Source organism: Bufo gargarizans, chromosome 2 (assembly GCF_014858855.1).
Source record: "Bufo gargarizans isolate SCDJY-AF-19 chromosome 2, ASM1485885v1, whole genome shotgun sequence".
In the NCBI taxonomy this organism is placed as follows: domain Eukaryota; kingdom Metazoa; phylum Chordata; class Amphibia; order Anura; family Bufonidae; genus Bufo; species Bufo gargarizans.
This window is the reverse complement of record NC_058081.1, coordinates 56,179,368-56,194,129: the sequence shown is the minus strand read 5'-3', so window position 1 is coordinate 56,194,129 and position 14,762 is coordinate 56,179,368. Positions and strand designations below refer to the sequence as shown.

Here is a 14,762-nt window from a genome sequence, read left to right as displayed (position 1 = left end):
TTTCACGCACAACCATTTCTAGGGTTTACAAAGAATGGTGTGAAAAGGGAAAAACATCCAATATGCGGCAGTCCTGTGGGCGAAAATGCCTTGTTGATGCTAGAGGTCAGAGGAGAATGGGCCGACTGATTCAAGCTGATAGAAGAGCAACGTTGACTGAAATAACCACTGGTTACAACCGAGGTATGCAGCAAAGCATTTGTGAAGCCACAACTCGCACAACCTTGAGGTGGATGGGCTACAACAGCAGAAGACCCCACCGGGTATCACTCATCTCCACTACAAATAGGAAAAAGAGGCTACAATTTGCACAAGCTCACCAAAATTGGACTGTTGAAGACTGGAAAAAATGTTGCCTGGTCTGAGTCTCGATTTTTGTTGAGACATTCAAATGGTAGAGTCCGAATTTGGCGTAAACAGAATGAGAACATGTATCCATCATGCCTTGTTACCACTGTGCAGGCTGGTGGTGGTGATGTAATGGTGTGGGGGATGTTTTCTGGGCACACTTTAGGCCCCTTAGTGCCAATTGGCCATCGTTTAAATGCCACGGGCTACCTGAGCAGTGTTTCTGACCATGTCCATCCCTTCATGACCACCATGTACCCATCCACTGATGGCTACTTGCAGCAGGATAATGCACCATGTCACAAAGCTCGAATCATTTCAAATTGGTTTCTTGAACATGACAATGAGTTCACTGTACTAAAATGGCCCCCACAGTCACCAGATCTCAACCCAATAGAGCATCTTTGGGATGTGGTGGAACGGGAGCTTCGTGCCCTGGATGTGCATCCCTCAAATCTCCATCAACTGCAAGATGCTATCCTATCAATATGGGCCAACATTTCTAAAGAATGCTATCAGCACCTTGTTGAATCAATGCCACGTAGAATTAAGGCAGTTCTGAAGGCAAAAGGGGGTCCAACGCCGTATTAGTATGGTGTTCCTAATAATTCTTTAGGTGAGTGTATATATGTTGGCCACACATAGAAAAAACTTCCAGCTGACAGGCCACATTAATTTCAAATATGATACAATCGAAAGTAATTCTAATAGACTATAGCACTGCATACCTCTTACATCCAGAGACATCTCCTCTGATGTACATGTTCTCTTTCATCATCTTCTCCATTCAGACCTGCCTTGTCTCTTCAAAGTTTGGCACACAGACATCTTAGGTTCCTCACTTTTCCATCATCCTCCCCCTCCTGGTGCCCCACAAATGTTATTCTGCTACCTCCCCCTCCTCCCTCCAATACTGTGCATACTGTGCTCCCCAATGCCCACAAATATTTTACTGCATAAATAATAGTGCCATACATACAGATAGCCAGGCCCCCCCCCCCCCGATAGTAATAATGCTCCCAGACTGCCCATAATAATAATACCTTTACAGTACCCCCAATAGTGATAATGCTTCCAAGAGTGCCCCTGTTAGCAGCAGCAGACTCCATATTGTGCCCAATAAGAATGGCCCCAGTGCCTCCAGTAGTAATTATGCAACCATGGTTATCCCAATGGAAATAAGGACCCCCAATAGTGCCCCCAGTAGCAACAAGGCCCCTCTATAAGTAGTAATAAAGGCAGCAATAGTGTCCCCAGTATTCAGAATGCCTCCCCCCTGCAATGCCTCATGTAGTTATAAATGCCCTGTAGTGCCCCCCCCCCCCCCCCCCTATATTTACATCCCCACGTCTCAGGTGGATTGTTGACGTAGTTACGAACGCCGGCATCCAGATTCATGTCATCACGCCGCCTGAGAAATGACGCAATAGGTCACAATGATGTTATCGTGAGTCCGAAATTTGCATATATATCATATTTGTATATAGAGATATAGTTCAGTATATCTCTATATACATATCTCTAAAATAAGAAAAGATGGCAGCACAGTTAATAGCAGTAAGCGGGTGCAACGCCCTATGGGAGCACTCCACAAATAGAAAAATAAAACTTTATTCATCCGTGCGGTACATATCTATATATATATTTACATATATATTTGTCATCTATATATATCTTTAATCATGGGCATGGGCAGAGGCATAACTAGAACTGACAGGGCCCCACAGCAAATTTTTATGAGTATATATCAGCGAAATTGCAGAAGGCCTCGATGGTAAGGTGTGTCTTTTTGCTGATGACACAAAGATTTGTAACAGGGTTGATGTTCCTGGAGGGATACACCAAATGGAAAAGGATTTGGGAAAACTAGAGGAATGGTCAAAAATCTGGCAACTAAAATTTAATGTTGATAAGTACAAGATAATGCACCTGGGGCGTAAAAACCCAAGAGCAGAATATACAATCAGTGATGCAGTCCTAACCTCAGTATCTGAGGAAAGGGATTTAGGGGCCATTATTTCAGAAGACTTAAAGGTAGGCAGACAATGTCATAGAGCAGCAGGAAATGCTAGCAGAATGCTTGGGTGTATAGGGAGAGGTATAAGCAGTAGAAAGAGGGAGGCGCTCATGCCGCTCTACAGAGCACTGGTGAGACCATCTGGAGTATTGTGCGCAGTACTGGAGACCATATCTCCAGAAGGATATCGATACTTTGGAGAGAGTTCAGAGAAGAGCTACTAAACTAGTACATGGATTGCAGGATAAAACTTACCAGGAAAGATTAAAGGACCTTAACATGTATAGCTTGGAAGAAAGACGAGACAGAGGGGATATGATAGAAACTGCTAAATACATAAAGGGAATCAACAAGGTAAAAGAGGAGAGAATATTTCAAAGAAGCAAAACTGCAACAAAAGGACATAGTTTTAAATTAGAGGGGCAAAGGTTTAAAAGTAATATCAGGACGTATTATTTTACTGAGAGAGTAGTGGGTGCATGGAATAGCCTTCCTGCAGAAGTGGTAGCTGCAAATACAGTGAAGGAGTTTATCCATGCATGGGATAGGCATAAGGCCATCCTTCATATAAGATAGGGCCAGGGGCTATCCAAAGTATTCAGTATATTGGGCAGACTAGATGGGCAAAATGGTTCTTATCTGCCGACACATTCTATGTTTCTATGTTTCTTTTTTGTAACTTTTTATTTACTGTATTTATTCATTTGCCTGTCATTTTTAGTACAACTTTATTTTTAACATTTACAGTTGCTGACGGAGTTTATATTCAATTCAACCCCTTTAAAACCTGCGCTGCAATTGTAATAGACATGTCTAATTTACCTCTACATATCCACAAGTATTTTAGCCTCTGTACCTTTCATACTGCAGCCATGGACACACTCATACACGCACTTTCCACATACATGGACGCACTCTCCACATACATGGACGCACTCTCCACATACATGGACACCGAAATTATGATAAACTCCAAGCATTGATTAGGCATAAATGGGTTGTCATCCATCAGGATTTGGCCCAAAAGCTGATATATAGCATGTCAAAGCAAAATGCAGAAATGCAGAAGTCTTGAGAAAGGGTAAAAATAGAAATATTGAGTCTTTGCATAAACTTGTTAATAAATGTTAAAAAAACGTATGAACTGCTTATAATTGTACTTCAGTAAGTATACCATAGAAACAACTGATAAAAAGATTGAAAAACACTGAAGCAGCAAACTTTGAGATTTGTGTCAGTCTCTAAACTTTTTGCCACAAGTGTATATTTTACTGTATTAAAAATCTTATTTTCACATTGTTTGCTGAGCCTCATAATAGGCTGACACTTTCTATTTTGTAGAGATCATTTATCACTTTAATCACAGGCAGCATGAGAATAAAAAGCTACATAATTATTATGCAGCAGATATGACAGGTTTACACCATTGATGAGGACAGCTTCCCTTCTCCCCCTCCCTGGATTGCGACCTCTGCACGTCATACAGCATGCTCACAGTACTGTCCCATTAGAAGTCAAAGCGCATGCTCACAGTACTCTCCCACAGAATTCCACAGGTCCAACCAGGTAAAAGAATATAAGTAATATAATGCAACTATAAAATCTGAAAAAGATTACAATACTAATAAAAGCACTATGGACACATAATCTTACCTCCACACAAACTTACCTGCACATACATTTACCTCTATATAAACTTACCTGCACATACATTTACCTCTATATAAACTTACCTGCACATACATTTACCTCCACACAAATTTACCTGTACATACATTTACCTCTATATAAACTTACCTGCACATACATTTACCTCTATATAAACTTACCTGCACATACATTTACCTCCACACAAATTTACCTGTACATACATTTACTGCTATATAAACTTACCTGAACATACATTTACCTCTATATAAACTTACCTACACATACATTTATCGCTATATAAACTTACCTGTACATACATTTATCGCTATATAAACTTACCTGCACATACATTTACCTCTATATAAACTTACCTGCACATACATTTACCACTATATAAACTTACCTGCACATACATTTACCTCCATATAAACTTACCTGAACATACATTTACCTCTATATAAACTTACCTACACATACATTTATCGCTATATAAACTTACCTGAACATACATTTATCGCTATATAAACTTACCTGCACATACATTTACCTCTATATAAACTTACCTGCACATACATTTACTGCTATATAAACTTACCTGAACATACATTTACCTCTATATAAACTTACCTACACATACATTTATCGCTATATAAACTTACCTGAACATACATTTATCGCTATATACATTACATTTAGTTTCCATATATACTTACATCCTCATAAACTTACTTATACATGAACCTACCTCCACATAAACTTACATCTGCCAAAAATTACAATACTATTAAAAGCACTACCAACTCTTAACTTACCTCCTCATAATCTTATGTCCACACAAACTTACCTGCACATAAATATACCTCCACATAAACTTACCTGCGCACAAATTACCCTCATCATAAACTTAACTCTACTGTTTATCTGTCAAAAATTACAAGACTAATAAAAGCACTTAATCAACATTTAACCTACCTCCCCATAATCTTATCTCCACACAAACTTACCTGCACATACATTTACCTCTATGCAGGATAAAATGAACTCTGCCAGACTGCCGGAACAGCCTGAGAGATATTTTTAACGCATATGTGAAAGTAGCCTTACCTTGACATAAATTTATGCACATATAAAATTAGCTCTACATTAAAGGATAACTGTCACACTTAGACCCTAATTTCAATTTTCATACATGTAGTTACTAATAACATGATATTCCAGAATCAGTTACTATTAGACTGTCTTACCCCATATTTAATAAGATTCAGCCCTTAGCAACCAGTCTGCATAAAACTGCAATTTCACTATTCAGTTAAGATGGCCGCCACTGCCCTCACCCTGAGGCTAATCCCGCCTGTCCTCACTAGCCAGTAACAATAGCCCCCCAAAAGTGTCAGTAACCAGAGCCCCCCCCTAAAGGGTTAATCTCCTGCAGCACAAAGGGGTCCTCTTACCACATGTTGCTTTCATTTATACACTGAGCAGACGGCAGATCTCCCTTCCCTGGTCTGCGCTGCTTCGACTCTGCATTGTCCAGCTCTGCTGAGTGAGGGAGCGTCTGCCAAGCGCAGGGACAGGGAGAAGTGCACATAGCCCAGGCACTGTTATCAGCTGCTGGGGAGGACCTGGCTTTAATAATTTACTCACAGTCCCTGGCTATCAGCAATGTGACCTTGCATGCAGCCTGCTTCTGCATCCTCCGTCCTTCAACACATAGACGGACCATGCCTAGCAACAATATTTTAAGCACAGGTAAAAGTAGGCAGTACAGGGAACAAAACTGTGGAATTAAGGGGTAATTGAATAGACAGTGAAAAGTTGAAATAGGGCCACCAAGGAGATATTAATCACCACAATCCAATACTCCCCCCTCCCCCCCCAAAATATATGATAGTTATACTTTAACTTACCTCCACATAAAGCATAATCATTGTTGTAAGATAAAACAAAGGTCTCATTTCAGAGATTTTTCCTTACCGTATAAAACTGCAAATCATTCTTTGCTTTCTTATAGTTTAGGCTTTCTGGTCTTCAGTCTCCTGCTTCTGGCATTTAATCACCTGTTATCAATGGGTAATCCAGCCCAAATATCATGTTATCAGTAAAAGTCCATGGAAGCAGTAGAGTACTTCAATATAAATATATTTTTTTTTTAACAAAATTTTTATTCCAGGAGAATTGAATATCCAAGATGTACAATGACAATTAAAGTAGGTAACATGACATATCATTAATAATTGTACAATCAGTGCTAGTGGAAAAATGCCAGATATGTTCTTCCGATTAATTCTCAAAGTCAAAATCCACTATGGCCAATATCTCCCGTATTTTGTATTTTTCAAACCCCCTAATGCCCCCCCAAATCTAACTAAAACCCCTGGTCATAATCCAAACTTCCCATTGCGAAGTATTCTCCCCGGATGCAGCACAATACTTTCCTGTCAGGCAGGCCTTCTCCAGTAACTGCTCCCCCTTGATGCGAAACGACGCAATCTCGCTATTCTGCTACCACCCCTCCTAATATTTAATATTAAGCCTTTTTTCTGTCCAATTACATAAACCATGCTTTCTGGATCCATCTGCTTACATATCTTGTAGCCATATGTAAATGGTGTTTAACAGGGCATAATATATGAACCAACAATAATATAGATGAAAAAGACTCATGTCCATGAAGTTCAAACATGGCATACGAGACATGGATGATGGGATAGGGTAAGGGTAAACTTTAGAAATTTGTTTCTCACCTATGAACCAATCTGCCCCAAATAGGAAACATTTTCCTCTTGATTCTGAGTAGCGATCAGGACATTTACACATTCATTAAAAGTTATTTTACTATTAGTCTTTTTGAAGCCCAAAAAAGTTGTTGTTTTCTATATGTAGTTCCAGCTCACTCACTTCTATGGAGTCCCTGTGCCTCTTATGTGGACGCTGTGTCATTTTGCAGGACTAAATACATTTAATTCCTTTAATATCCTCCATGTCCCTTATCAGTTTAGTCACTCTTGCTACTTTTTGTAGCTCCAGGATATCCTTCCTATGAACTGGTGCCCAGACCTGAACTGCGTATTCCAGATGAAGCCAAACCAATGTTATGTAAAGTGGTAATATTATGTCCCTGTCCTACAAGTCCATGCCTCACCTAATAAGTAACAGTGTCCTACTGGCCTTAGAAGCAGCTGCTTGACATTGAATTAGTAATAACTAAACACACTACATACATTACAAGCCATCTGTAAAGATTTTGACTCACTACTTTGACAAGACTCATGAAGCCATGCCAGTCATAACATTTTCTACAACACAAGTATTCCAAATACAGATATTAAACTTACCAGTCTGTTGATATCATGTAGAGTCTTGATCCTTTCATATATTTTTTAATACCGGAAAAACGTTTCCCTTCTCCATTGGAATCAGAACATCTTTCTGCAATCACTCTTTCAAGATCAAAAATGTCTTTGCTATTATTTAGCTAAATATATAGCATCAGGTCCTGCCATTTGTAGTCCCAAAGGACTAGTGTTTGTAGTCCCAGCAGGATGGCTGTGGTAATACCACTGCAGTATGCAGAAGACCCAACATCTTGGTGTGCAGACATGATATTTCATAGTATTGACCATGTGACGTAGATAGCAAAAGTTGAAGCTGCAATATGGATACCACAGGAGGAATCAGCTATGCACATTTGCACCTGTAAAAATACAAATAAGGATCTCATGACTACTTATATAACATATTGTCACCTTACTGACTGCTTTACCTATAGGTGTGACTTATGAGCTTGTCAGATGAATGATTGATCCATACATCTGTGTAGCAGTCAATGGTCTCCACACTTCACACTTTGTCCCTTAAATCTACAATTCGAGCCTCGTGAAATCATACAGAGGACCTGACAATTCTCACATGTCTGTTTTACCAACTACTAGCGTTCCCCATATAATAATTCTGGAGCATCTGTTCTTATAAATCTATGTCGTATATTCTTCTGTTATTCCTACTACTTATGGATAAATTCCAAACTGGGTGTTACTATTCCCTTTGTAAAAGGGTTGGGTCCCTGCACAGACTGCCACTGCCAACATGGTTATAATGGAAAATAAGGGAATCCATAAGACGGAAGTCAAAACGGAAGCCTTTAGGAGGCATTCCGTTTTGATCCTGTCGACAGGACTTTTTTTTTCCGTTCTGCATAACGGAGACCAGACGGATTCATTATGATTGCCCATAGACTTCTATCATGATGGCTCAAAATAGAATGCCTCTTAAAGGTTTCCATTTTGACTTCCGTCTTATGGATTCATTTATAATGGAAAACAAAAACTTAATCCATAACGGTGATGTAAACCCGTACTATTTCTAATCTGTTTTTATCTTCTTTTATCATCGCATATTTTTTAAATGTATTTTATGATTATTTGAGCGGCCATCTTGCCTGAGCTTTTCTTAACAGCATTAAAAAGGTAATCTGTCACCATGAATCTGGACTGTTACCTGCAGTAATACATGAGCAGTACTGCAGATAATGAGACTTGATTGCCATTTTTTATTTTCCTACTGATCCCCCTCCACCCCCTCCCAGTGTCAGCGCTCAATGCTGCCCTGAAATACACAGCAAGGACTGCTCTTTTGTGCTACTATAATGGAGAGGACTCCTCTGCGCATACACCGCAGTATGGATAATTCATTTCAGCGCAGCTCTAAATACTGACAGGGAGAGAAAGGAGCAGTAGGAAAAAAAAAGTGATCTGGACTCCATATCTACAGTACTACTCATGTAATACTGCAGAAAATAATATGGGTACTGCAGAAAATAATACAAGATCCTGGTGACAGATTCCCTTTACAGCAGCCTCCTGGGCCATAGACATGATGGACAGGAAGGAATTTCTACAGGAGGGTTCTCTAGGCATGCTCTGTGACCTGTGCAAAGGTCAGGAAGGAGCAGATAAGCTGTGATATCACCTATTGTGAATCCTATGTTACTTATATATGTGTGTATATATAGGTGATATCTATCATTGTAATCCTGAATGTAAATAAAGATAATGAGATGACTTCTGAAAAGTGATCTATATAGACCAAGAAGTTGCGTCTATTATTAGGCTTAGCGGCCTATAAATGTATAATGTAAAAACAGAAGGATTTTAGTTATTTGTAATAGATATTGACATGGAAAATGAAAAACAACAACCAAAATGCTTTAAAAATATGTTTAACATAAAAACATGATTAAATTAATGGGTCGTTTTCTGATAATAAAAATGCCTAGTGCAGGGCTTGATGGATGGACATGACAGAGGCATTCAAAGAATATCAATGAGAGATTTCCTGTGTAATGCACTGCCTCTCAAGCCCTGTACTAGGCATAACACAATATACCGTATATGTTTTTCCCAAAGTGGTCCTTTAAAAGAGAATTGACCTAACTCCACATTTAGTCATTTTTAATGCCGCCATCTGAATGGCTATACAAGACCACACACAGCATCACAGCAATTGTTCTGGAGCACAAAAAAAAGAAATAAAAAAATTAGCAGCTTGCCTGCTATAAGAAAGTAACATGACGTAAGAAATCTACTGGCGTGCCATTTTTATGGTATAGGCTTTCAACTTATTTTCTCTCTATTTCTTCCAGTCGTGGTTCCTTTAAGATTACCGCTAAGCTGCAAGTCTATGAGCGGATGGAACAAAGATTTGTGACATGGACCCCCACCCTCTATATACACTTGACTACAGGAGGTCTTCCCCAGAGCAAGCACGGAACACTAGGACCTTCTTCACAATGCGTACGATAGAAAACCTAAAAAAAAAAAATTACAAAAAAATGTTTAAAAAAATGTAAAAAAAATTGCTTTTTTTGGGAGGGGGCAGAACTTTTTAATGTCTGTGCTGCTTAACACCCTCTTGGTAGTGAAGGGAAAATGCCACTCCCTTATCACCCCTTTTTTCTCATCCCTGCTAATTTTGTCTTGTCGGTGCTTTCCCACTTGTCTCACCTCTTCAGGTTTCATTTTAACAAAAAGGTGTCTGGGTGTCCGCACCTCCTCTGTGGGTGAAATATGCCGGAGAGGTTCAGGACCTCTTCCTCCGGTGGCATGATATATTTGTACGGGCGGAAGGGACCGTTTATGTATGGAGTCTGTGCCTCATAACATTAGGTGTCCAAGTGACCATTAAGAGGTATTTGTCACCCTTGTTTCCTAATCAATCGGGTGGGGATATTAACAGTTTCATAATGCAGAACAAAAATCCAATACATTTTTAAAGCTCTTATTATTTTTATTCCATACAAAAAAATTCTAACATTTTTACTATCATCTATGTTCTAAAAAGACGTAGAGAGCACAGATGAGTATCATGGGCATAATGGCAAGGGACAGTGACACAACTTCAAACACTTAAGTGCAATGATTTTAAATTAGCTTTTTAGTATTTTTTTTTTCTTTCCAGATTTTAATTTAATAGCATGAATACATTTCTTTTTTTTCTTTCTTTTTTTTTTTCTTTCTTTTTTTTTTCAGAAAGTCCCTAATTTTCCCGGTGGACTCTAAAAATAATTGGGAAATCTGTCTGTCTTCAGACATTAACATTTTTGGAATTTTTTTCTTGCACTAAATATAATGAAATCTTGTTGTTATCGTTTCTGTGTTTGCATCTGTTTGACCCGTTGCACTATTTTTTACAAGGTCTTTGTAAAAAAGAAAAAAAAAGTCAAAACCTGAAATGTTTATTAAAAAAGAAAATGCAGCAGAGTATTGATTATATCAAAACTGTAATTATGTCATATCTTTTCGATGGAAATAGCCAATGTATTATTTCACTTAGGTCTGCAGAATCAGATTTTTAGAATTTGATAAAAAAAAAAAAAAAACATTGTATTCAGCATGTAACTATGAAAGTGAAATTTGGCATTACAACAGTGACAAAAATACTCCAGAAATTGGAATTGATCTTTTTTTCACAGTGGATTGACATGATTTAAAAACAAAAAACTTTCTAGATTAATGGAAATAAATCTTAGTTATTATTTCATATTTTTAATGCCATGGTATTAATGATTAGGAAATTTCTAGCACCACAGAAATATTTGAGTTTTGCCAAATTTTTAACTTTTCATAGAGAAGGTGATATTTCTGTTTCCACGTTTATCAGTGATCATTTAACATGATTATTTCTGACTGCTGGACAAATATCATGTTTCTGCTGCTGGTTAACAACTATATTTAATGAGTGGATTTAAGATTTTGGAATTTTAACCCTTTAGGTGCTTTGCTTTTATTTAAAAAAAAAAAAGAACACATCTGAAAACCAACATTAAAGCATGATGCACTTTTTTTTGTGTTCCCACTTTTTTAGGAATTGTTTTAGAGTGTGTTAGTAGGGTGGGGTGTTAAGGGATGTAGAAAGCTCATCAATGGCCATTTGTAGAAAAAGTTACTATTTTACTCTGCTTCTGTATGGTTTTTAGCATATTGGAAATGTTAAGGAGGATTTAGTGTACAGTAGGGAGTGTCTTAAATGTTACATTTGCTTCAAACTGAACACAATAAAAGGGATTCATCCTAACTGGAAATCATCCCTGAAACATCCCAGCAAGAGGGTTTCATGACTGACTAATACCAGCCTGCATAGTGCCTTTCTATAATTCTGTAGTGGTGAAGTGAGAGGAGCTGGGATTTTGAAAATGGGATTCACATGTGGGTGTTGTCCACGAAAAAAAAAAAGTAGTTTTTCTTTGAGTAAACCAGTTTATAATACATGCTTATATGACTATGGATTACAACACTCCATTCAGTATTTCAGGAATGAATTTCGTTTTCTCAGTATTACTGGAATTAAAGGGGTTTTCCAGTTATAGTGATTTTTAAAACCTAAGATTCATACTTACCTGCTCCATGCCGCTGCAGTTCTCCTCACTACCTCCATCTTCCAATCCCTGCACTGCTCACATCCAGTGGTGAATGGTCACATGCACCGGTCCAGCCAATGACTGGCTTCAGCGATGACGTGCTGCTTGCGGCCAGATCACCCTTGAATCCAGTGAGTGACTGGAGCGGGTCTTGTGACCATGCACCACAGGAAGAAAACAGTGCGGGGAGTGGATGATGGAGACATCAGAGAGCCTGTGGGCACTTGCTTAAAAAATCATTATAACTCAAAAACTTTAAGCCATTAAATCCCTTCATGACCCAATAAGGCAATACTGATGACTTAAGATGCACTTGTCCTACATAAGACAAGAAAAAAATATGCAAGTAAACATTTTTATTGCGTGTAGACACAACTAACTACAATTTGTTATAGACAGCCCTATTATCAAATGCTTTGATAATAGCAAAAATCAACAAAGTGGAGCAGCACAGCTAAGGGTAGGGCCACACGGTCAGGTTTCTGCATGCAGTTTTGGAAGGCAAAATCAGGAGTGAATTTAAAAAAAGAGGAGAGATCATATCTGTCCTTTATACTTTCTATCCTTTTATGATCGACTCCTGATTTTGGCTTCCAAAAATGCATGCAGAAACCTAACCATGTGGTCGTACTCTAAAGCAGAAAATGAAAGAATGCAAGCCTCAGAAGGTTGGGCTCCAAACCTTCAATTAATCCCTGAAAAAGGTGCTGTTTCTTCCTTTTTTGATAATACCATATTAGCCCATTCTTAAATTCTCCCCAATAACAGCCCACGAGAGCTCACTCTGTGGTTCCCGTATTGATATCAGTGGTCCTGGAAGCTGGTATTCCTCCAGCATCAGTTTAAAGCGATGGTCCACCTTTTATTACCATGTCATAAGATGTAACATTCAGAGCTGATAAATTTCCTAATATTATAGAGGCTGGAGCTCGGTTATTCTGATTCAGAGCTAAGAATCCCCTGCACAGTCATAAGGTTAAAATATGAAATTCTGGCTACCAGCAGCTGCCACTAGAGGGAGCTTAAGAGCCTACTGAACACTATTATACTATCTAGTGCAACCTAGTAAGGGGCTAAGCTCATCTTAGTGGTTGCTACAAGGCAAATTTTATCTTATAAATCTGTGGGATCTGTATAAAAAAAAATGGAACCCCGACTTCTATAGTGATTAAGAAATTAATGAGCAATGTATTTCCAAACTATTCCACAAACAAATGATATTCAAGACTAAATATTCACTTTGAGGCCAGTTTCACATCTGGCTGCAATTTTACTGCTTATTAGTCCAAAATATGGCTACAAAATGTGAACTCACCTTTGTTCTACTGAACTAAACTTACATCATGTTAGAAGCCTTAATAAATCTAGATTTGGTACAGTAGAATTGTGGAGGATCCAGGGGCAGATCCGGAGCAGATTGTGTGGATTTTGACACAGGATCTGATCAGTATGCCTGCATCAGGTTACAGATGCTCGCAGCGCGCAGCACTGAGGCATCCACGTATTACTGTTTGACAAGTGCACATTAAGTTTAACATCAAATTCAGTAAACATTTATCGGTGTTTAAAAACCGGGGATAGAATATATGTAGAGGTGAAAGGTACAGATTTAAAAACGCACAGAGGCAGAGGTATTTTTGTTGATTTCATACAAGAATTGACCTCTTTGAGGGAAAATTGTACATTTCCTGCAAAAGGGCCATTAATAGCTCTCTGCTATTGTCAGAAGGTATAAGGTTCTTGTAGCTCTTGAGAAAGGCAGCATATCTATATATATATATATATATATATATATATATATAACATTACATTACATATCTAGAAGGAACATCCCTCCTCTCTTTCTCATTTGGTATTTGACCCACTTTTAATCGTTCTCCCTTTCTCTTATATTTCCCTTTATTCTAAACATATTACCACTGTGTATGCTCCACTGCTCTCTAAAAAATGTGTAAATGGAATGCTTCTTGTCAGTATAGCGCCCCTTCTGTAAAATTTTCCCTACTACAGTACCTTTTTCCTCACTCTCATCTACTTTTCATCCAGTGCTCTACAGATGGACTCATCTGGTAGCCCGTTTAAAGTTTCCTATAATGTCTTTTCTAAAACTATGTAAACTATATGTTCTCTCCACTCTCATCCCTCTGAATTTTCTATGACCTTACCTTTATCTTTACCCAGCACTTACTCTCCAAACCCCACCCCTGAGTATCTTATTCCCTCTCCCTTCCTTTACTATCCACTCTCTCATTTCAGCTACCCTTGTTCCCCCTTTTACCGGCTTTTTATTCACCAAATCTCTTGTCTCTCTACTTAATGTGTATTTTATCCCTGCTTGAAATATTATCAGTTTTATTTTTTTTATACTTTTTTTAATCCCCTCGTACCCAAATCGCGTCAGCCCTGCCCAGTATCCAACCCTACCCCTGTGCTTCCCCATTGGATGGCTATTATTATGTGTATGTGAAATAAAATCATTTCCTGGAAGTAATCCTGAATATGCCTGTTTATTGAAAAATACCTACAATTGTGTACTCTTGCCTCTGGCATCACGTTACCTCTTATTAAAACAACTGGACATTTCAAAAAACAAATACAAAGCAGAGAAGTGAAAATCGATTCTAATGAGTTGATTGGTCTCAGCAGAGCTTCTTCACCTGTGGGGGGCTGTCAGCAGCCTCAAAAGAGAAAGGGCCAGACATGGAGCACGACCCTGACAATTTCCTGGTTTCACCGTTGCCCCAATTAGCAGAAGAAGGACACAGGCACTAACTTCAGAGAGATGCCACACAGAAGCTGTTCAGAAGAAGAGGCTGTTCCCTTGCTCTGCAA

The 14,762-nt window shown here is 38.5% G+C and overlaps 1 protein-coding gene across 5 annotated transcripts in view; it reads left to right on the top strand.

Moving 5' to 3' along the window:
* NFIX (nuclear factor I X) overlaps positions 1-14,421 on the top strand; it is a 161,512-nt gene extending 147,091 nt beyond the window's left edge. For all 5 annotated transcript variants that reach the window (XM_044278973.1, XM_044278977.1, XM_044278976.1 and 2 more), the window contains one exon: positions 9,657-14,421. In XM_044278973.1, the coding sequence (XP_044134908.1) occupies positions 9,657-9,671 (15 nt within the window). In that variant the 3' untranslated portion in view covers positions 9,672-14,421. The remainder of the gene's footprint in view (positions 1-9,656) is intronic.
* The last annotated feature ends 341 nt before the right edge of the window (positions 14,422-14,762 follow it).